The 25,164-nt window shown below is 40.5% G+C and overlaps 1 protein-coding gene across 1 annotated transcript in view; it reads right to left on the reverse strand.

Moving 5' to 3' along the window:
- LOC142150799 (solute carrier family 23 member 1-like) overlaps nt 1-25,164 on the reverse strand; it is a 214,763-nt gene that overhangs the window by 64,494 nt on the left and 125,105 nt on the right. Inside the window, exons 8-9 of the mRNA XM_075205984.1 lie at nt 10,283-10,536; nt 2,072-2,236 (exon numbers count right to left, since the gene is read on the reverse strand). Of these exons, the coding sequence (XP_075062085.1) occupies nt 2,072-2,236; nt 10,283-10,536 (419 nt within the window). The remainder of the gene's footprint in view (nt 1-2,071; nt 2,237-10,282; nt 10,537-25,164) is intronic.

The raw sequence follows: 25,164 nt of genomic DNA on the forward strand, positions 1-25,164 counted from the left end.
TTAATTGTGGTTTTTTTTATAAAAATAAATTTTAATATATATCTAGAAAAAAGTAAAAAGAACTGGGCATAGTGTATTACCAGATATACATGAGATAAAAGCTGTACTATAATGAATTCTTGGATAGGAAAAACATGTGACTTTCAAGTTAAAGACCAGTGAAATCAATACAACACACATGTGAATAAAGTGACTCAATTCCCAAGTGAGATCACCACTAGTTAAAGATTCTGCGTACCAGATTCAAGACTTGAAAGGCACAACTGAAATGCTGATGATGTTTCAATATCTGCTATGACAGCCAATGTTAACTTCTCCTCAGCAGAATGACACCGATTACAGCTGGAATCTCAAACCATAGGCATGATAAAGAGAGCTAAAATAGTGTAATACTGTATGTAACAGATTTATTAAAACAGTAAGTATCACACTTACATAAAAACAATGTGAAATATACACATAAAGGTTTCTTTCACCAGTACTCATCTGGACTGCATGGAATCCAGTGGAAATGGCAACATATAGTTCTTTCTGTAACTCCACATCCGCTTAGCTGGAGAACAGATGACGACCAGTGTCCATAAAATAGAAAGCCGAAATCACCAGATGAGCTAGCACAATCCTCAACGCGTTTCGTCCGTTCAGCATATGGACTTCATCAGGAGGAGCCCATATATAGCCCATATATCTCTACAGTGATATATTTCTTACCTTAGATAGGATCAGTTTTGCCCTTCTATGATAGCTCTGTTTTTTGTTACTCCTTTAATTGAAGTTGATACACAAACAACTTCCCCATTGAAGCAGCATCTTTGATCCTTTTCTAAGGGTTTTTAATGGCATTATTAATGGTTTTTGCCAACATATGATTTTTAAGGTCAGCGCTTAGTTCTTACGCCCAACGTTGGATGTAAATGGTTTTGATGGCGCAAAAAAACACTGTAAAGAAATAAACACAAAACACACACCATGGGAAAGAACTTCACTTAAATAGAATCACTGATTCTCTAGTTTATCAATTTATTACTCACCTAATTGCACAGCAATCATGTTCTTTGTTCAGTATTTATTATTTGCCACTATAGGGTCCAAGGGGCCTTGGATCTTAAAGCATGGTTTAAAATGTATTTATTTTCTTTTTTTAAATTCTAAAATAAAACGCTTTAAACATATCTTCATGCAGCAAAACCATTTGACATAGTAAGCTTAAGATATGTGCAGCTCAGCTTACACATGTAATTGCTTCATTTTTTCTGGACGCATTTTACTATACGTTTTGGATGCAAGTACATGAGGCCCCCAATGTATAAGAACATTAAAAACAACATACATAGCTCAATGTTACTTTAAATTTGCAACAAATATATGTATTCATTTTAATTTTATCTTTGATAATATTAAGCTCATATGTTATTGTTTACAGTAAGTTTTTTTATTGTGCATTGTTTCTCCTGGTGCAAAATTACTGTAATACAATCTTCCATTTTCGCTTTTGCGTCACAATGCATTATGCGTTGCATTTGTAAATTCCATACTCTATTTTGAGACATTTATAGATTATAAATAGAGCTGGGACAATGATGATGTCAATTCATTCTGTTGTGTCTGATTTGAAGATAAGGCATAAGTCTGGGTGGAGCAAAAAAAATAAGGGAAAGCCAGGAAGAAGAAACATTATAAGGGGAATTGTGTGCAGGATACTTCTGCAAAATTCTGCCTAAGGAACATGCAAACTTCTGCAGCCACATGCGGAATGCAGTGAATATTTTTCAAAACGTTGCTCATTTTTAATGTGGATGCTGATCCTAGCTCTACGTGCAGACAGTGAAAGGGTGCAATTACAGAGAGGATAGTGGTTATATTTTTGTAAAATAGACTATTTTACGCAAGTAAACCTTTTAAAAAAATAGTCAAAAGAGTTTGAATTACTCTAAGATTTCACATTTGATATTAGGTTAAGAAATACATAGAAAATATTTAAACATGGTATCTCACATATGACATATAAAGATTTAATGTAATGTATTATTTTAAAGGCATATAAAACTAGTATGCGTGCATTTCACATTACCTGGAGATTTGAAATACCAACTGCTGCAATCATGCCGAACATCACCAAGAACATTCCTCCAATAACTGGCTCCGGAACTGTAATAAAAACAGCTCCAAATTTTCCAAATAGTCCCAGTATAATTAAGAGAATTCCTGCAGTCTGCATAACTAAGCGGCTTCCAACCTACAAAAAAAAAGCAACCTTTTTATGTTTATTTAATTTACAATTTGTTACAGTTTACTTATCCTGCTGACTTTAAATTTGCAACCTGTGATGCTAAATACACACAGAATTGAACATGTGGTTTGATTAATTTAAGTCTTAGGGGCTGATTTAATACAGTATGCGGTCCTGTAGGAGCATCGCGCGATGACAATCCACAGACTAAATCGGGCTTAGAGCGCACCCCATAGAGGTGAGAGCAAAAATGAGCTTAGATTTTTCTACCATATTAACCGGAAGCATGCACAGCAGCAAATTGTGTGATACTACTACTGGACCTCACAATGGATTGAATCCTCCCCTTAGATTTATGAACAGTAATTTTTGAAGGGCAGTTTAGAATGCAAATGTGCTTCTGTCTTTGCACTTATATGTAGAGATGCTCACTGACCCCCGTGTTTTGGTTTTGGGTCTGGATTACCGTTGTGTTTTGGTTTTGCCAAACAGCCATTGCGTGTTTTGGTTTTGTTTGGTTTTGTTTTGCTATTTTGTTTAAAAATCAATGTTTTTGGGCATAAAATAACCAAATTTAGTGCTCCACCTGTTTTTGTAATTGTAAAGCTAATAAATTATCCAAAAAACAGTTTAATTCCGGGTAGGCCTTCATTAATTCTATACACAAACCAGATTGTCTTCCTCTCCATCAATGCATATTGGCAATGCAGCCACTGTCTTTGGGTGTATATTACACCCTACAGTTATAGTTAAATATGTATAGAAATGAACAAAGGCAAATTGGTTTCTGTCTCTCTAGGCCCCCCTCCACTTGTATAGAATACAAAAAATTCAGCCGTTATAGACTGTACAGTATTAATTGAAATGGACAAAGCCAGTTTGGGCTCAGTGTGTGTATGACACCCTACCCATAATGAGAAATTGCCAAAACAGCAGCCTTTCAAGACGGTACGTGATATAGATATGCCTCAAATCCCTTTCCTCTTTGGGGGTAGATTGCACCCTACACTTAAATAGAAAGTTTTAAAAACATGTTAGCGTCATTATCTAGAGCTTCATCCTCACCCTCATCAGTGTGTATGTCATCATCACAGACTATCAATTCATCACCGCTGAAATCCGCCATTAGAGAACAGTTAGTGCTTGGATGTCTTTGATGGTGAAGGCCTTCCTCATGGAAGATGTAGTTCATTTTTATAAACACCATTTTCTCCACATTTTTGGGAAGTAACCTTCTACGGCGAAGTTCCCTGCTGTGCTGAACACTCGTTCAGAGTACACACTGGAGGGTGGGCAGCTTAAGTATTGCAAAGCAAGTTTGTACATGGGTTTCCAAATGGCATGCTTTTCTTCCCAGTAAGGAAAGGGACTGTCTGACATTTCCATATCAATTACCTCTTGAAAATAATCCTCCACCATCCTTTGCATGTTAATACTCATATTGGATGGAGTTATTGGCAAGGTCACACATTTTTTGGAAAAATCCTTCAAACCAGCCGAGATGTTAAACTGTTCTGATCTGCGCCCTGCATTTTCCCTGCTTCTTTTTGGGAAATTCAATTTTTTACGAGCAGCAGCTACTTGAGCAACTGAAGGAGGACACGTTGTCAAGCCAAGGCCCAGTTCAGCTGCCAACTTGCTGAGCAACAGCTCCTTGCAAAAGATCACATCTCGCTCATTTTCAAGCAAAGATTCAATGTAGGACTTAAACCTTGGATCAAGCACAGTGGCCAAAACGTAGTGATCCGAGTTCAAGATCTTAATTCACTTCACAATGATCCTTGAGTTATTAAGTACTTGATCGACAAGGCCAACATACTTTACGGAATTGCTTGCTTTCATCTCCTCATTCAGTTTCTCAAGTTGCTTTTCCAATAGTCTAATTAAAGGAATGACTTGGCTCAAGCTAGCAGGGTCTGCACTCACTTCACACGTCACAACTTCAAATGGTTTCTGCACCTTGCACAGCACTGAAAGTTTTCCCCACTGTGCAAGAGTGAAATACATCCCCCCTCCTTTCCCAATGTCATGGCTTGTGCAATACGCTTGGAAGCATGTACAGGGTGGAATTCCACCTAGTTACCACCTCTTGCTTAAGTTGGTGGCAGGGAAAGTTAAACTGCTCTTGGAGCTGCTGCAATTTCCTACATGCTGTGGCAGAATGCCTGAAATGGCCTGAAATTTTACGGGCCACCAAAAGCATCTCCTGCACCTCACGGTTATTTCGTAGGAAGCTCTGCACCACCAAGTTGATGGTGCAAAACAGGGAACGTGATGGAATGCACCTAGCTGTAATGCTCGCACTATATTGTTGGCGTTATCAGAAATTACATATCCTGGGGAGAGTCCAAGTGGTAGAAGCCATATATCAATCACATCTCTCAGTTTGCGTAACAAATTGTCAGCTGTTAGTGAAGATGGTGATACAAAGAGTGGCCTGCCTGTGACAAATGTTACGTAGTGGTGTACATGCTGCTGCTGTTCCTGCTGGTGAAAGTGAATGACCAACCCAGTGGGCTGTCACAGTCATATAGTCTTTGGTTTGACCACTTCCACTTGTCCACATATCTGTGGTTAAGTGGACAGTGGACAGAATGGCATTTTTCAGCGCAATCTCTACATTTTTACACACTTTTTGGTATAGTTGTGGAATAGCTTTACGTGAAAAATGGTGTCGCAATGGAATTCTGTAACGCGGACACAAAACCTCAATTAACTGAAAAACCAGCTGCGTTTATTGTGGATATTGGACGCAGATCTAACACTAACATGGCAGTCATGGTGTCTGATTCGCTTGGGGACTAGCTGACTGCTGTCATATTTGCTTCCCCTAGCAAATGATTGTTTCACAGTGAATTGTTGAAATGCAGGACTGCTCTTTTTCTTGGCCTTCCTCTGGGCTGACGATTCACCCCCAACAGCAGCAGCAGTGGGATTATTGCTTTCTTCAGAGGAATCAATTATAGTGCAGGAGTCATTAAGCCTTAATAAGTGGGATGCAGGGCTAACTCCGAGCGCTACTGAGGATATTGATGAGAATGGTGTGGTGGGTGTGTTTTGTAGCCGTCGGGATGTCGGTGACTGGAGGGTCCTAGCTGATGATGGAGTGCTTGTAATTTTGGTGTATCACCGGCTACACTCGGGCTGTTCAGGCACACATCAGCAGAACTGCTGAAAGGGCCCTTCTTTATAGGTACACTAACAGAATGCTCATGATGAGACATACCACTGGTGGATGGACTCTCCACAGGGATTATTGTCATTGCTGATTCAGAGCATACGTTATCCTCTAATGCCTTACGGTTTTCTTGCAGCTCGGCTTTGATGCGCAACAGTAGTTGTGCACTATTTTTAGACTCCAAATTACTTGGTCTTGCTTGGTCACGAGTGACCGTACAAGAAGACGGCTCTGTAACATTTTTGGATCTGCCACTAATAGAGAAAGGCGAAGGCCTCATTCTTTCTTTGCCACTGCGTGTGTAGAATGGCATGTGGCAGTTTTTTTTTTTAATCGGCTTTTAACTTTTCCTCAGTTACACTTCTTTTTAGCTTCAACACGGTCCAAAAAATTTTTGGTGTGTTTTTTTCCCTGATTTAAAAAGACTATCAACTTTTACATCACCTTTCCCAGATGACGTACTGGGAACACTACCATCAGGACTGGTGACAGAACCTGGTTGCTGATTCTGCTCATATGTGGACTGCTTTGAATCCATTTTAATGAGCTTAAATCACTTGTAGTGCAAAATATTGTATTAGATAGATACTGCTGACAAATATGTCCTTTTTTGACAGCCAGAAAAATTAGTGTAAAACAATGGGGAATATTGAACACCCCAAAGCACTTGTAGTTCAAACAAATTGAAAAATAAGCCTCCTCTATCCTCCTGTCTTGCTGCTCTAACAATTGCAAATAGATTTTGATTTAATAATAATAGAATTGAATAGATTTGAAATGAAAGAATAATAGAAAGAATAAGGTGTACAATTACTGCTCTGTCCCTGCGCTAATACAGCCTCTTACCTAACCCTGCTCTCTCCCTCTGTCAAATGGCGATGGATTGTTGTGGAGGCTGCTATTTATGCTTTTCAAATCTTGCGAGAACCGAGCTCAGAAATACGAATACGTCACAATGACGTTTTTCCTCGATTTCAATTCCAAATGGGCGAGAGAGTACCGAGCCTGCTTGGCTCGGTACTCGGATAGGCGACATTCGGATGTATTCGGATCTTCGGGAACCGAGCCCGTCCATATCTACTCATATGACACCAAGTCTGCTTTTATAAGGGTTGCTAGGCCATCAACATCACCTTTTCGACTATGCACAAAATGCTCTGCTCCCAAACGTATCACTTAATTTACTCTTGCATTTACCTCTGCTGAATTTATTAACTAATGTTTTAAAAACACTCTTAACATCAATTAGTTCCAAGACTCAAGTTGAATATTTGAAGGCATAGCATTTTGTACCAGATGTAAGGTGTGTCAAGCTGGAAAGCCTGGGATTGTCAACTCACCAGTTTAATTAGTAACACTATTGATTATACAGAGTCTGTGACTGGTTTATTTGGACCAGGTGAGATGAATATTTGTAGTCCACATCTTATCATATCACCTGGTTTCAACCAGTCAGCCTCAGAAAGAGTGTACAGTGAAATGTTGGCAACCATACATTCACTGTGTACCCATAATGTGAAATTTAGTCATTAGAAGTTGCAGTATAATCAAAGGCTTACCACAAATGTAATTTATTTAAAAAAAACAAAAACTCTAATTTGATGGATGAGTAATGTACCAAAGATAATTTAATTACAATTTACTATATATGAATATAGACCATATTAAGATCTATATATTTTTTTTCTGTACCTTTTCTCAAATCCTAATAATATTTTAGCTTACGTGTATGTCTTTATAAACCATCAAAATATGCAAAGCCGCAATTGATAATTTTGGCATGTGCATTAATATAATTGGAACACAGTGTACCATCAAATATGTTGCAATTATGGACTCTCTCACAAATTTATAATCATTAACTTTTTCAAAGATATTTCTACTTCAAAGATATTTCTACTCATAGTAGGGAAATCAATTGGCCGTGTTACTGCCGAAAGTAAAGCAGCCTGCGCACTATTACCCTTACTACAGTAGTAGTGCACATTATTACCATTAGAACAGTAATGTTTAAAGATGATTTCTGCTTGTGGCTCAGGGAGATGAAAACAGAAATCAGGGTTAAAATTACTGTATTAATGGTAATGGTGCGCCGGCCGCGGTACTTTTGACAGTAATGCGGCCAATTGAATTCCCCCCATAGACTCTATTAAAGATCTTCTGTTTTTTGGATTTTCTTAAAGCTTTCTTTGTCTATGCCCACTATGGCCTGCACAGGACAATGTGTGAGCTAGCTGGAAGCCAGTTCTTATCTATAGAGCCACGTCAGCACATGCCAGAAGTAATGAATCACTCCCGGCAACGAGCAGCTAGGTGGGGGCGGTGATTGCCACTGCACTACAGAAAACACTTTCCTGCCTCTAGGATGCCTTCAGCACATTTCCCTCTACACTTTGCATACTCCAGGTACTTTTCCTGTACTTTTAACCCTGCCATATTCAGTGCCACCAAGAGGAATTTGGGACCCCGATTCAGCAACTTTTTGGGCCCCCTCCACACATAGCAGGAAAAGGGATGTGCGCTGCCACACTGTTGTAGCACCATAGAGGAGGCATGGCCACATAGTGATGGGGTTGTGGCCACACTTGACATTATGGGGGGGAATTCAAGTAGCCACAAAGTGTCTCCAGAACATCCATGAGACAGTTTGTGGCGGAGATTTTGACAGAAATTTCTACCGTAATTGCCGACAATGTGTGCGGTGCGATGTCCGCGCACCACATTACCTGCAATTGAATTTCCCCCTTTATGTATTAAAATAGTGTTGCTCTCACCTACCTGTTATTGCAGCTTTCACAACCTGGGGGTAAATGTATGAAAGTCCGTTTTTTTCAACTAGCCAGAAATCGGCAAGTTTACAGCTAAAATTTAAAGCGGCGCTGGCTTGTAAGGGCAAACTTACCTTTACAAGCCAGCGCCGCTTTGAATTTTAGCTGTAAACTCGCCAATTTCCGGCGAGTTGAAAAAGATGGACTTTCGTACATTTACCCCCCTGGTACTGGATTTTTGTATGGATCATGGAATGTGTCCCAACATTCCACCTATCCATGCAAACATTTGCGATACAAAATGGTTCGTTCTAAAGAACTCCATGACTTTAAGCGTGCCATCTCTACAATAAGATGGTTCGTGAAATTTCATCCCTGTTGGATATTCCACTGTCAACTGTAAGTGATATTATTAGACCGAGGAAGCATTTAGGAACAACAGTAACTCAGCCACAAAGCGGAAAACCACGTAAAATCACAGAGTGGGATCAACGAATGCTAAGGAACATGGTACGTAAAAGTCCCCAATGCTCTGCTGATTCCATAGGTGAAGAGTTCCGAACTTCCACTAGCATTAATGTAAGCACAAAAACTGTGCAGCTGGGCCCTAATGCAATGGGTTTCCATGGCCGAGCAGCTGCATGCAAGCCACACATAACCAAGACTGATGCCAAGCGTCGGATGGAGTGGCATAAAGCACACTGACAATGGAATGTGGAGCAGTGGAAACGTGTTCTGTGGAATGACGAATCACGCTCCTCTGTTTTGGCAGTCAATCTGGGTTTGGCAGATTACCTGCCCGACTGCATTACGCCAACTGTGAAGTTTGGTGGAAGAGGGATAATGGTATGGAGCTGTGTTTCACGGTTTGGGCTAGGCCCCTCCTCTCCAGTGAAGGCCAATCTTAATGCTTCAGCATACCAAGTAATTTTGGCAGTGCTATGCTTGCAACTATATATATTTAAGGGTTTTTCAGTGCCTCTTAATTGTAAGCTTGCAGTATACAATACATATATTATATTAAAACATAATATTTAACATGCCACCCCTACAGCCACATCAAGCCATTCCCACAGTCACATTACAATCCCCCCAGACACATCATAAGCCCCCTAGACATATAACCCCCAGACACATCATACCCCCCACACACATCATAAGCACCCCATACACATCATAGCCCCAACACATTATATCCATCCCCAACACATCATAAGCCCCCCAGACACATCATAACACCCCCCAGCCCAACATACTTACTTAAGCTGAGCTGGTGCAGAACTGGAACTTCACCTCCTTCCTCTCCAGGCTGTTGGGACAGTGTGTGATGTTACTATCCAGGGACTGGGAGCTGCTGACAGCTATCAGCTTGCTTCCCCCCATTCCCCCCCCAAAAAATGAGAAAAATTGTGGGTTAGTGTGCAAGCGTGTGTCACTCGCTGGTAGGAAAAAAAATCCATTGAAAAATAAAATAATTAATTTCCTGACTGAGCGGGGCCCCCCAGGAAGGCCAGGCCCCAGTAATGTGTACCTGCCTGCCCTACTCACGGCACCCCTGCTTTGCTACATAGAGCAATGGAAAGAGCCACAGAGCTGATATCCCAACACGAATAAGAGCAGCAGCATTGACCTCTACCTTGATGGCCTCCCAAATACAGTGATTTACTCAGGGTGGATAGCTGTCAGTTGATGGTTGATCAGTATGATGCAGCCTATCTACCCCCAGCTGCACAAGGATTTCCAACTCGCCTTGGGTGAAATTCGTTGACTCCGCTTGGTCAAGGTATATTCACATTGGTCAGCTGTATCTTCCTCAGCAGACATGTTAAATGTATGATCTGAAATATCAGACAAAATATATGCCTTGAGTGGCAATCACAGATTCTAAGCTGAGTAGTGTCGGTCTCTTAGCTGGGACCCAGTGTCCTGTGTAGTAGTGATACAAAGCGAATGTTTGAAAAGGTTGAGTAAACAGATGCCTTATTAGAACACACACTTCCTATTACACTCTTTGAATTTGAGAATGCATTTAAAAACTTTCTCTATCGATAAGCATGTTATTTAAGGTTTGTAATAGGGTTTTGCAAGCAAATAATATAAAATTACCTTTGTTATGCCCAAAGCTGCAATATTCTGGCTGTATGATGTAGTCCCATTTCCTGTACCCCAAATTCCAGCCAGTATGCATCCTATGCCTTCCATTCCGATCCCACGATTTAAAGCATGTGTTGGTGGGATTGGTGCTCCTGATAATCTTGAACAAGTGTAATAATCACCAACTGACTCAATAGTGGAGGACAGCACCCCTGATATCATCCCAAGCACAGAGGAAAGGCTGACTGTTGGCCAACCCCATTGGCCTGTAAGACAAATAATGAAGTGTAACAATTATGAAAACGATGAATGCGATACAACAATATAAATAAGCCGACATATACAATTTGTCAGGTAATATAATTGGAGACATAACCCAACATTCAATAAGATTTGATGACCAAGGTTGCTCAAGGACCTGTCCAATATTATCTGTTACCGCGCAGGGAGATAAAAATCTCATAATTATTATAGTAAGGAGGGAAATTTGCATGACTATTTTGTATTTGGCAAATTATATGTTGATTTTAAAATTGACAAATCTTTTGAAGGGGAATAATGAAACAACTCTACACAACACAAAATAACTAAAATAATGTCATTGGTTTCAAACACTAGATTTTGTCTTGAAATCTGAGAAATAAGTGAAAAAAATAAAGACATTACATGCATGTATGGTTTTTACATGTAGGGCCTGAGTAATTAAGGTAAGCAAAGCATAAAAAAGAAGTAACTTTGCACCTGGGCAAAACCATGATGCATTGAAGGGGGAGGAAAATTTAAAATGTGGGAACAGATTTATAGTTGTAATAAGGCATAATCTAGATTACCTTTAAATTTCAGTGTAATAATAAAGTTATGAAATATTTGTGTGCTTCATGAAAAAACAGTCAGAATTTAACTTATGTGCAAAATAATATACAAATTTGCACCCACTGCATTGGAACATGGTCGGCCCTGGAGAACATTTACTTCCTTTTTTGCCTTACTTTCTTTACTGAAACAAGCCAGTAGCAAGCACACTGGAAACCACATTGAAATTAATAGTTTTCACTAATAAAAAAAATCGGGCAGTGTGCTGCCCTAGTTATTCAACAAAAGTGTCAAACAACAAATAGGGTGATCCATGACTGTGGGGTCCTCTGATATAGTGAAAATCAACCTCAGATTAGGCAGTGTGCCCCCCTTACCCCCCCTCATTGCAGACACTACCAGCTATGTGCTTGGCTTTGAAAATGACTGGGACCCCTGCAATTATGTTGAAACTTTGCAACTGCAGTGTCCTGTCCTATTATGGCAAAGTAATAAAACAAAATGACCACACTAACACACACACTTAGACAACAGACAAACACACAAATAAAAATATTTAATTGAATAAAAGTAAAATAACTTCCCAAACAAACATTTATCAATGCGGCTCCCTTTGCTTGCAGCGAATCACAAGTGGTTTCTCCTGCTTGGGCTTGTGATTGGTTGGAATAGATGAAGGTTGATGGGATTCATTACTTTTATCCCACACAAACAGAGACCAATTGAACCTCTACTGATGTAAAAAAGAATATGTTTCTTATGCAATGAAAGCCTAGTATGCTTGGGATGCTACTCCTTGAAGTATGGCCTTACTTTCCAGGCCAGGTGAACTTACCAGGTGAACTTAAGCATTAGATATCATATTGTGTGAAAGAGAGTCACTATTTCCTAATTACAGTCCACCATAAAGCTAAATATTTCCCACATTAGTATACTGGTTCACCTAGCTACATAACATTCTCCTTTGTTCCCGTATCACTTGCACCAGCTACAGGGCAGGTATATGTGCCAACTTATAGAGATGATGGACATGTATGTATGCTAGAACATGTTATCATAATTAAGAGCAACTGTAAAAATGCATTTTATGTACAGTAGGCTTTAATAACATCCTGATATACGTAGTTCATGTTAAAAAAATATAAAAAACGAAATATTGTTTTAAATGTATTTTTATTTGGGATTATAGTATTATCAGGTGTTGAATTTTTTTCTGTGCATTCTGATGGGACTTTATATTGCACATATGCATTGTGTGTATCCTGCAGTGTGTTGTGTCTGTCTGCATACGACAAGTACCGTACAATCAGAGCACACTTATACCCGTATTCAAATGGAAATGTATCTTCAAATCCTCTTGTACTTGAATATGGGCGTACGTGCGGGCAATTCCCGTCCATTTTAAAAAAACGCAACTTGCTTTCATTTTGATAAATCAGGCCCGAAAAGTTGTATAGCAGAGATCCATATTGGCATCCACAATCAGAAAATGATCCACAAAGTATTTTAGAGACTGGCTTACCATGCTTCTCTTTAAAGATTTTAATATGATTAAATATGGAATCACAAATGTAGTTCAATAAATTAAAAACACATTCACATGTATTTGCCATTACATATATATCTGTTAAAATATAAACCCAGGCAACACATTGTTGCTATCTTACCTGTTGTATTTTTAATAGTACTCTCAGAGGTGTTAAATAAAAACAATTTTCTCTGCACTGGTCACTGCCACTTGTCAGTCTGTCCATCTCCTTTACCTTATTGTATTGGGAAGACCCAATATCAAGTGTATTGTCTTAACTGTCACTTAATTGATAGAAAATGATAACTTGTGAAAGTCACACTTTTGCAGACTTTGATGAGTTCATGTCAGATCATAGCACTAGTGGGAAAGCACATCTGCAATGACAATTAAGTGACAGTGACCATGATGAGACAGTAGTACTGTGATGTCATAGTCACCCACAGAGGGATGATGAAAATTAATATTTACTCTGATTCCATGCTCAAAGCTGGTGCAATAAGCCTTCACCTGACATGGACAAAAGAGGACACGTGCTCAGAAGCAAAGAAAAGTAGTGCAGGTGCATTACTGATGGCCTTCATGGATGGGTATGAGCTAGCAATAAAAGCATGAGATACTGGAGGATTCTGCTAAAGATATGACACCCAGGTTGTACGAGGGAGGCAGGCATAAGGAGGAGAGGACCATGCCCTTGAGAATTTACATTCTAGAAGGAATGATGATGGATGATTTTTGCAATGTATGTTTCTATATGCTATATAGATTTATAAGTTGCACATCTCTTAAAATACAGCTGCAGAAATGTAAGTACATGGGCGCATTTGTTTGTTTATCCAAAATTCACAATTTTACATTTAGCTGTAAATCAGGCCCCATTTGTCCATTGCATATAATTTTACATTTGTCATATTATCTCCCTTAATAATGAATTGATATATTAAGTTTTTTTGTATTTTTTGTGTTGGATCCCCCTGTATTTTTGGCAACACTTCTATGTTATATTTTGTTACCACAATCTGAGCACTGTGCAGTTATTTTGTTACCATTTTTTACTTATGCTTTAGCGAATTTGATCAAACTTAGTTTGATTTACTAGTTATGTGTCCTGACTGTACAAGCTGCTTTCTTAGACCTTTTAGGATAAGGCTAGACAATAAGGCTAGACATTAAAGTTCATGCTGAATTTCAGAACATGCCAAAATTCATTTCATAGTTCATTAACCATTAATTCTCTGGAATTTCCTGTCAGAAGGATGCCACTTACTGTGTGAAATTTTAATCTATCCATACTCAGCTTTATTATGCATTGAGCTGACTTGCAGTGTAGACATGTGAATCATGTGTACCATATTAAAAAACAGGATACATTTCATTACAACATCACATGCACAGTATTTTGTCTGTTTAACTGTTATTAAATCTGCAGTATGTTATCTTCCCCTTCCATCCTTATGAAAAGTCTGTGAAATGCTTTACGTTTTGTCATTCATGATTTTCAGGTGCAAACACTGAAGATTTTTTTTTGTTATAACACTAAACAGTATCACCTCTTTTAATGTATCAAAACATTGTAGAGTCACACAGCCTATTTTACTCTGTAATATAGAAAACACCTCTCATGTGGGTGCCAGAGGATACAGCATAAATGTATTAGGAACAAGGACACTTTTGGGGGTAAATGTAAAGCTGAGACTTTTCCGGCGGGTTTGAAAAATGGAGATGTTGCCTAAAGCAACCAATCAGATTCTAGCTATCATTTTGTAGAATGTACTACATAAATGATAGCTAGAATCTGATTGGTTTTTGAAACCCGCCGGAAAACTCTCAGCTTAATGCATTTATCCTCTGGTGTTTCATTCAGGTCAGATTCTTGAGTGAAGCAACACTGGGTAACCACCCAAATAAAATCAACAGTGATTCGGTGGTCCAAAATATACTGTTTATGAACATGGCTGAGTGAAGCTGACAATCATCATGTGAACTAGCAGAGATGCTACAATCAGTCAACTAATAGTTGAGTAGAACAACAATGCTGAACATGCCAAGTAAGAAACAGTTCTCAAACTAGTCTGCCTATGCAAATTTGAAAAAGTTTGAGAAATGTTCAAACTTTGCAAAATTTGACCATGGTTCAAACCTGTTCAAGTAGGTTCAATACTGTCCCAGGATTTCTGTAAAGCCACAAGAGGGCTAATGAACTTAATATACATATGAGTCATTAGGAGAGCAAAGAATAAAAAAGGAGTAACTTTGCACCTGGGCAAAACCATGTTCCATTTGATGGGGGGGGGGATAAATTTAAAGTGTGGGGACAGATTTATAATTTGGGTTGGGCATGTCCTAGATTAACTTTAAATTGCAGTATAAAAATAAAGCTATAAAGTATTTGTGTGCTACATGAAAAAACAGCCAGAATGTAAGTTATGTGCAAAATAATATACTAATTTGAATCCCTTGCATTATGTATGAATTGAATTGCATTGGGAAGAGGACATAGGAGAATTTCATGAGCTGGGAGAGTGGACTTCCATCCATGAAGCTGTTGCCAGCTTCACGGTATATACACACGTATCAAGGAGAATTTGTATAAACTTTTCTTTTTTGATACCTGGTCCCATTCAGATTGAATGCAATGTTTCCCACTTCAACAGATCGTTGTTTGGTGGAGTTGCTCTAAAATTGAACCCTTTTGGTGAGAAGTATTAGAACTTATTAATAAGATCACACACTTGTTATTTCCTTTTCAACTCTCCTTCTGCCTTCTGCCGTGATAACCATGAGGAGCAAACAGACTAGTATGGAAACTTCCTGGCCATATTCTAACTGCAGCCAGATGTTTATTTGCAAAAAATTAGAAAAACCCTGAACCCCTACAAGACCTGCCCTAGCTGCCAATATCTGGCAAAGATATAAAATGGAACACATCACTAGCTTACTTCACAAAAATGCCAAATAATTTTTATCAACATGACATACTTGGACGGAGTACTTTGATACCTAAAGTCCTCTCCGATTTTCTGTTTTTATCACAATGGAGATGAGAGTTCTTTACATATTGTTTCATCCATTCTCCCCTCTCATTCTACTCCCTCCTCTCCCTCTCCCTACCTCTTCCTCCCCCTACTAACAATTCCCGGGTCTCCCTCCCCTTCTTTCCTCCCCTTGTTCTCTTTCTCTCTTATGACCACTACATCTGTCTATACCAGTGGTTCCCAAACTTTTGCAGTTCGCAGCACCCTTAGAGTCTCCAAATTTTTTCAAGGCACCCCTCCAAAAAAATTACTGAGCAGTCCTGTTTTAATAGTAGTTGGGTCAAAAAGTTTTAATAAGTATTTAGGTCACAACAGAAATACTTATTTAGTTGTATGCAAAAATGCCCCTCTGCATCCAAACACTCTGCCCCCTCTGCAACCAGGCACACTGCCCCCTCTGCAACCAGGCACACTGCCCCCTCTGCATCCAGGCACACTGCCCCCTCTGCATCCAGGCACACTGCCCCCTCTGCATCCAGGCACACTGCCCTCTCTCACGTTGCCCCCTCTGACCCCTCCTCTGCCCTCTGTCACGCTGTCCCCTCCTCTGCCCTCTGTCACCCTCCTCTGCCCTCTCTCACGCTGTCACCCTCCTCTGCCCTCACACTGTCACCCTCCTCTGCCCTCTCTCACGCTGTCACCCTCCTCTGCCATCTGCCCTCCTCCTCTGCCATCTGCCATCCTCCTCCTCTGCCCTCTGTCCCCCTCCTCTGCTCTCTGTCCTCCTCCTCTGCCCTCTGTCCCCCTCCTCTGCCCTCCTCCGCTGCCCTCTGTCCCCCTCCTCTGCCCTCCTCTGCTGCCCTCTGTCCCCCTCCTCTGCCCTCCTCCGCCCTCTGTCCCCCTCCTCTGCCCTCCTCCACCCTCTGTCCCCCTCCGCTGCCCTCCTCCGCTGCCCTCTGTCCCCCTCCGCTGCCCTCTGTCCCCCTCCGCTGCCCTCTGTCCCCCTCCGCTGCCCTCTGTCACCCTCCTCTGCCATCTGCCCTCCTCCTCTGCCATCTGCTCTCCTCCTCTGCCATTTGACCCCCTCCTCTGCCATCTGACCCTCTCCTCTGCCATCTGACCCCCTCCTCTGCCATCTGACCCCCTCCTCTGCCATCTGCCCTCCTCCTCTGCTCTCTGTCACCCTCCTCTGCTCTCTGACCCCCTCCTCTGCCATCTGACCCCCTCCTCTGCCATCTGACCCCCTCCTCTGCCATCTGCCCTCCTCCTCTGCTCTCTGTCACCCTCCTCTGCTCTCTGTCCCCCTCCTCCTCTGCCATCTGTCCCCCTCCTCTGCCATCTGTCACCCTCCTCTGCCATCTGCCCTCCTCCTCTGCCATCTGCCCTCCTCCTCTGCTCTCTGCCCTCCTCCTCTGCTCTCTGTCCTCCTCTGCCCCGCGCCAGGCGCCAGCTATAGAAAAAAAGAAAGCAAACAGAAACTTACCAATCCGCGCGGCGCTAGGACCCTGCAGCCTCCTCACTTGTGCAGCTGTCACTGACGTCAATATTCAGTGACAGCTGCGGGAGAGAAGGCTGCAGGGCCCTAGCGCCGCGCGGATTGGTAAGTTTGTTTGCTTTCTTTTTTTCTAGGGTTGGCCGGCGGCACCCCAGTGACAGCGCCGCGGCACCCCTGGGAGCCACGGCGCACACTTTGGGAAACGCCGGTCTATACTATTTTGATTCATATAGCTGCAATCTCACACTGAGATACTGTCATACTTTCTTTCTCTTAACAAAAAATAGTTTTGTGGATTTGCTCTTGTTCTGATATGTATGTTAACATGCCAATCCTAATCCCCTACCACCTCTTTTCTTTGTTGTACCCCTCTCTCACACTCTTGATTTCAGTGATATTTCAATAAGATATTATTTAAACAAACAAAACAAAAAAACAGACAGAATTTAACCTATGTGCAAAATAATAAACACATTTGTACCCCTTTCATGGTAACATGGTTTGTCCCGGAGAACATTTACCATTTTTTTTGCTTTACTTTCCTTAATGACTCAGGCCCATAATGTTCATATAAAATTAAATGCATTAGATGTGGCTTGAGCATCCTTTACAAATATAACACAAACAAATTGGCCAAAAATCACCAGCAAACATGTCTTGTAGCCAACAACTAAAACAATTTCAACTCACGTCAAAATAAAATGTGGTTGTGGTGGGCAAAGGACAAAAATATTGGATACTAGTGGATTGGAAAAACATTGCATGGTATAATGCATTTTGGTTCCTGCGATAGGGAAGAGTCAAGGATAACTCCAAAGTAGTGAATTTGGGGGACAGAGGAAAGGGTAATAGCATCAACAGAGAAAGAGATGAAGAGCTGAGGGAAGGTGCAGGGACTTGGAGAAGGGTGGCATGATCAGTTCAGTTTTAGATATGTTCAATTTAACAAAGCATGTGGACATCCAAGAAGAGATAGCCAAAAGAAATTTGAAGGAGTGCTTGAGAAGAGAGGGGATGAAGGAGTGCTTGAGAAGAGAGGGGAAGAGGTGAGGAGAGGAAATGTTGATTTTGGGTATCATCAGCATATAGATTATACTGGAAACTAGAAGACTTGATTAAATCACCAAGGGAAGAAGTATATCGGGAGAAAAGAAGAGGACCAAGAACAGACCCCTGGGGGACGTAGAAACTTAGCAGAAGTGGAGGGAAAAATCTATGAACTATGACTCTATTAGGTGTGTCACATTTGTTTGCTTGAATGTTTTTATTACATTGTTAAAATTTTTACAGCCTGCAAGAATTCCATACCACAGCTGATCATGACTCCCATCCTCAAATGTTCTATGAAAGCCTACCTCTTTATTGGAGCCTAACCTTCTCTTACCTATACTACTCACTCAAGAGCACCAATCTCCACTCTAAGAAACACTCACTCCTCTTGTCTCTGCTGCGCCCTTTCCCACTAAATTATAAGATCTCTTAGGAGTAAGACCCTCCCTACACTTTGTTTTCACATCTGCATTTATTTTGTCCACCTTGTGTGTTTCTCTATTATTATTGCTATTTTTCCCTACTGTTCAGTGCTGCAGAGCACTATTCCAAATTATTATTATAATCAATAATAATAATAATAATATGCTTAGAAATGTGCTTTCCTTTATAAATCATGCCCAGGACAAAAATTAATCCTATTTAAAGTATAGGCCAAGCCTGATTTCAAACTGTACAGACATGTAAAATAGACTTTTGGCAAGTTGTGGTCGACCACTAACACAGTAACACCCCAACAATATACCTTCTCTGCCTTTTGGAACCCATAGAAATAATTGTGTCTAGGAAAAGAAAATCTGATTTTGGTATGGGGATCTGTAACTAGATGCATTCATGCAGCATTTTTATTCATCAAGGAAGCTCTGTGTCACGATATAGGAATGCGGCAAACTGTGGATATTGACACTGCTACCCTAGGAGGCGCGGATTCTAACATGCCGCTGGTCTTCACCAGGGACCCCCGCAAAAGAGTTTGGATTTGGCGGCAAACGACGTGCAGGTCGCGGGCCTGCCAGGAAGCTATCCGCAGATGGCGATGAGAATCGTGGTTGTACAGGCTGAGGTCAGGAACCGAGCGGGCAAATGAAGTACAAATGAAGTACAAAATCAGGAAACAGAGAGGAGTCAGCAAGCCAAGGGTCAAACCAGAGAATAAAGCACAAATCCAGAGGGGTATCCAAATCAAGGTCAGGGAGAGCGTGTTCGGTACACAGTATATCAGTCAGAATGCTTTGCAACATAGCACCCTAATGGTGTCAGAGCCAGCAATAAATTATTGGAGGTTAGTGTTCATTGATGGACAGTGGTGCGGCGGTCAGCGCGTCTGACCACCGACAGGGAGTCAGGGTGCGTGTCCCGTTGCCGTGGCAATGGGCACGCATGCGCCCTGAGGCTGCCGGAAGGAGCTTCCCATTGTTTAGCAATGGGGCGCTTCAGCGGGGAGAAGAAGTCCGTCCCCGGCCAGCGAGGAGGCGTGGGGACGGCGTCTTACACTCTGATTCACCCAACAAATCCCACCAAAAGATGCAAAATTTTGTACCTCTGTCCAACAAATTTGTGAAAATTTGCATTTGAGCTGCAGGCCTGCATTTTTTTGCAATTTCATAGATGACCATTAGTGACTGCACAATAAAAAAAAACCACTTAAGCAAGCAACTCTATAGCGTGTTTAATTATTTTTTTTAATCACTAAATAGCTCACAGTCTTCAATAGATTTTGCTGATGATTGCCATTTAGGTCAGTGGCGTGTGCAATGTGTCTTAATAAACTCCTTTAAAATACATAGTGAATATGCTATTTTAGAACACAGACATGTTAACCCTTTAAGGTGCCATATTACATAGTTGCGAAATGCCTCTAATTTCCAGGTGCAAACCTATTTTTTATAAATTTTTATTTCTGTAAAAAGAAACTGCATAATAAAATTTCTCACATTCTGCATGTCAGATGTAATTCTTCTGACATGACATAAGGGGGAGGTTGATCTAAAGTCTGTAGAAACAGTATTGCGCCAGAGTGGATGCACTGGCTCAGCAGGAAAGTGGAAAATATTTTAAAATGTTGTCAATTATGCATACTATACTGAACTGTTTAAACTACATTTGAAGTAAGGAACATGTTGTAATTTAATCTCCTTTGAAATCCGAATCTTACAAAGAAAAACCCCTACGTCATTTGCTTTGTATTCCATGTGATTTTTTTAACAGCATCCACATGGCTTTGGTTAGGGAATATATGTGTGTCTTGTGTCTATTGTGCCTCTTGTGCCTTTACACAGTTATGAGGCAATTACTTTGAAATTCATGAAACAATGATAATTATGACTATCTGGATGCAAGGGATTAATCTATTAATTGTAATTAATTGTAATTACATTTGCGTTGCCTTTAAAGGAGGAAGAAACACATATAGAACAGCACGGTGGCCTAGTGGTTAGCACTTCTGCCTTACAGCACTGGGGTAATGAGTTCAATTTCCGACCATGGCCTTATCTGTGAGGAGTTTGTATGCTGTCCCTGTGTTTGCGTGGGTTTCCTCCCACACTCCAAAAACACACTGGTAGGTTAATTGGTTGCTAACAAATTGACCCTAGTCTGTCAGGGAATTTAGACTGTAAGCCCCAATGGGGCAGGGACTGATGTGAGTGAGTTCTGTGTAAAGCACTGCAGAATTAGTGGCGCTCAGTGGCGGATCCAGGGGGGGGGGGGGGGCGATTGGGGCCATCGCCCCCCCTAGCAGGGGCTTGCTGCCGACAGCTACACACTGTGCAGGTCCGTTCAGCAGTGACAGTGTGCTGCCCGGCTGCTCTGATTGTGTTTTAAACACAATCAGAGCAGCGGGACAGCACATTATCACTGCTGAACGGACCTGCACATACTGTGCAGCCGTCAGCAGCCTTAGAAGTCGGAAAGGGGGAGGGGCCTAAATCGCCCCCCACCTACATCGCCCGGGGTATAGTCATTTCCTAGATCTGCCCCTGGTGGCGCTATATAAATAAATGATGATGATGATGATATAGAGAAGGAGGATTTATAAAGTTTGCATGTTCCTTTGACTAAATCTCTTTCCTTAGAAATGAGGTCAGATGTAATCATTTCAATTGTCAACTACAGAACTTTATGCACATATGTTTTATCTAAACATTCAGCAAGGAACAAAACAATCTGCCGAGCTCCTGCCATCAGTAAGAGCAATATTTTTCTCCTGCATATTCACATATATTGACATGCTAAGCTATGCTCTTATCTGTATAAATGGATGCAAAAATGGGCACATAAATATTACCTAAATATTGGCTGTATCATGTTATAGATTTCTGCTGAATGATTTAATGGAAAATATTTACATCAAATTACAAAGGTGCACTAACCCATATAAGCAAATAATTTACTGTTGTTGTTTTAAAACACACTAGGCAAACTGCTAATTGTTGTAACAGTCTGCCTCCTGGACTTTTGGACTCTATTATTTGTATTGCTATTTTGTGTTCCAGCAGTACCTCTTTTCACCAGAGGTGCTGCTATTGTGCATTATTCTTGTGCTCAAGGAGTTAACCTGTATGTTCACTAATTATCTCATGCACCTGGGTGTGTCTCATTCCCCTTATATATTCCTGTTCCTCCCAGCAGTCATTGCTGGTTATTGTTGTCCCATCCTGTGATGTCCTTTCCTGTTGTCCAATCCTGATGTAATTTCCTGTTGTCCTTACCTGATTGTTTCTGGACATTCATGCTACTTTCTGCATCAGCTGGAACCTGGTATTTTTCGCTGCTCCTCATTACCTATTGTTAATACCTACCCTCTGCTACCCTGCATTACCGTTTACCTGGTTGTTTCTGGACATTCATGCTACTTTCTGCATCAGCTGGAACCTGGTATTTATCACTGCTCCTTATTACCTGTTGTTAATACCTCTCTGCAAATAAAGAGAGTGTTTTCACCAAATTCGTGACTCCTAGCTGTACTTCTGTTTGAGATCTGTGACAATTGTCTGCTGTAGGTATTTGTACATTTGCTCAATATGTCCAAATATGATGATATGCAGCAGAATAAAACTACAGTGGTAACTGAAATTTACTGCCACTTTATTAATAGGCCCTTATGTGTTTCACACAAAATAATTTCATTTAGGATAGTAAATACTTACCGAAAATATTTATTCATTATTTTCCTGTAAGAAATCTATTAGTTTTTTTTATATAAATTTTTTTAAATATTTTATTACAATACAAATTATAAAACTATAGCAACCAATCAGACTCTAGCTATCATTTTGTAGAATGTACTAAATAAATGATAACTAGAATCTGATTGGTTGCTATAGGCAATATCTCCACTTTCCAAACCCGCAATAAAGTCGTAGCTTGATAAATTTACCCCCTACTGTCTTTTATATAAAATATCCTCTGACAGCAAAATCTAATTTGCTTTTCTGGGGCTGTTCTAAAAGAGGATTTTGCTATTATGTGCTTGGGTCAGTATGTGTTTGCCAATCATAACACTTGTAGTCAGATAACATGTATAAAAATGACCCGCACCTTAATGTAATGTATGTTCACGAAATGCATGACATCATTTCTTGATGTTGAAAGAGACGTAGCTTTAGCTTGCCATTATAGTCTCAGCAGTTGTACAGGGGATCTAGTAAATACTCATTGAAAGGACAACTTGGAAAATGAAGTACATCATCATCATCATCATCATTTATTTATAGTAACAGGTGCAATAGTACATGAAAAGTTTAAACATTATGTTAGAATATAAAGAACCTCCTAAAATTTAAACTGAAGGGTCAGAAGAAGGAGGCAGAGTATGACAGATATCATGCTCCAATATATATCTTCTAAAATAGCTTCAGGTCTTCTGGATTGATCAGGTCCATGAATGAGAAACTGGAGTTATGCTTTCCTTCTTTGAATGTATTTAAATACTACAAGAGGTTAACATGGTTTATGGGTGTGTCCTAGTGTAAATATGACAGGGATTTCTAACAAAGGAAGGCTTTATGTGATTAGGTGCTGACCTTTGGCTGACTTATGGTACAACATAGATATTCCATTCCTGTGAAATTGGCTTCTTCTGAAGGATTTTATTTCAAATCCCCTAGAGGTTGTGGAATGGGGGGACCTGCAAGCGAGATCAACATGTCATGTGTTCACTGGTATGGCCAGAGTGCTGCCACCAAGGGGAAGTAACAAGTATAAAGGTTGGTAACAAGGGTCTGTGTTATAGTGAGGAGTTAAAGGATGGAATCATGGCCCATTAAGTGCCTTTTAAAGGCCCGTCATTGTCATTGATTATATGGTGCCACAGATACCGTAGCATTTGACATAATCATACAGATAAAACATACACATAAACAGTAAGCTTACATGGGAACAGATAAGCAGAATAGTATATGCATTGAGGCAATTAACAAAACAAGTCAAGTGGCATAGAGAAACAAGTCAGCATTACACATGACAGGAACAGTAACAGGTGTATAAGTACAGATAAACAGAATAATATATGGATGCAATTAATAGAACAAATTGCAGGGCTTACAGAAACAAATCAGAATAATACATTATAGGGACAAAAGAGGAAGATGGAGAATAAACAGGCATGAGACGTAAGAAAGAGGACCTTGCCCATGATGGGTTATTTTCTAAAGGGAGGGGTAATAAGAGACCTTCACTCTTCACTCCATTGGCCTTTGTGGCACAGTTCTTTCCTGGTTCATTTTCTAACTATCGAACTGCTCCTTTAATGTTTCTACCTCTGGCACTTCCTCCTCTCCAATCTCACTATCTGTTGGGGTCCCACAAGGTTCTGCTGTTGGCCCTCTACTTTTTTCATTATATACCCCTTCTCTTGGGGCACTAATTCGATCATTCGGTATCCAATACCACCTCTATGCTGATGACACCCAAATTTATATCTCTTCCCCTGACCTCTCTCCTTCTGTATTATCTTATGCTACCAACTGTCTTTCTGCTATTTTCACAGGGATGTCCCAAAGCTACCTAAAGCTCAACATATCAAAAACAGAGCGTATTATCTTCCCCTCCTGCCAGAGTCACCACTTGACCTCAAATCTGGCTCACTGTCAAAAACAGCACAATTTCCTCAGTTTCCCAAGCCTGCTGCCTTGGTGTCACACTTTACTTCACCATCTGCTTTATTCCTCACATCCAGACTCTCTCCCAGTTCTGTCAAACGCCACCTTAAAAACATTGCCAGAATATGCCTTTTTCTTATTCTATATTCTACCAAAACTCTTATCCATTCCATCGTCGTCTCCCGTCTTGGCTATTGCAACCTCCTGCATTCCTGACACACATATAGCCCCACTTCAATCCATCCTAAATGCTGCAAATTAATCATCCTTTCCTACAAAGCCCTCAGCAACACTACCCCTGCATACATCTCAAATCTCATATCAAAATTCTCTCCATCCCACCCTCTTAGATCTACCTCTGACCTGCGTCTTGTCTCGTCTCTGGTAACTACCTCTCACTTCTGCCTACAAGACTTCTACCGCGCTGCTCTCCAATTATGGAATTCCCTATCACACTCAGACTTTCCCACAACCTTCAAATCTTTAGACGTTCTTATAGAGGTGACTTTATCCCCAATGACGCTATTCACACTAATGCACCATCACAACTCCACACTGAACCAAATTTGTTGCTCTTGTTTCAGCTGTACTCATCATCATCATCATTTATATATATATATATATATATATATATATATATATATATATATATATATATATATAATGCCACTAATTCCACAGCTCTGTACAGAGAACTCATTTACATCAGTCCCTGCCCCATTGGAGCTTACAGTCTAAATTCCCTAATATAGACACACACTCACAGACAGACAGACAGAATGACAGACAGAGAGGGAGATATAAGGGTCTGCACGGTGCTGCGGAGCACTGTGGCGCCTTATAAATTTACAATATTGATAATAATAAGAGACAATAGGAGCAAATGGGACAATAGGCTTAGTGGGGTCCCTTATGGTGCAGAGGTCTGCAAG

The sequence above is a fragment of the Mixophyes fleayi genome, chromosome 4, assembly GCF_038048845.1.
Source record: "Mixophyes fleayi isolate aMixFle1 chromosome 4, aMixFle1.hap1, whole genome shotgun sequence".
Taxonomy (NCBI): domain Eukaryota; kingdom Metazoa; phylum Chordata; class Amphibia; order Anura; family Limnodynastidae; genus Mixophyes; species Mixophyes fleayi.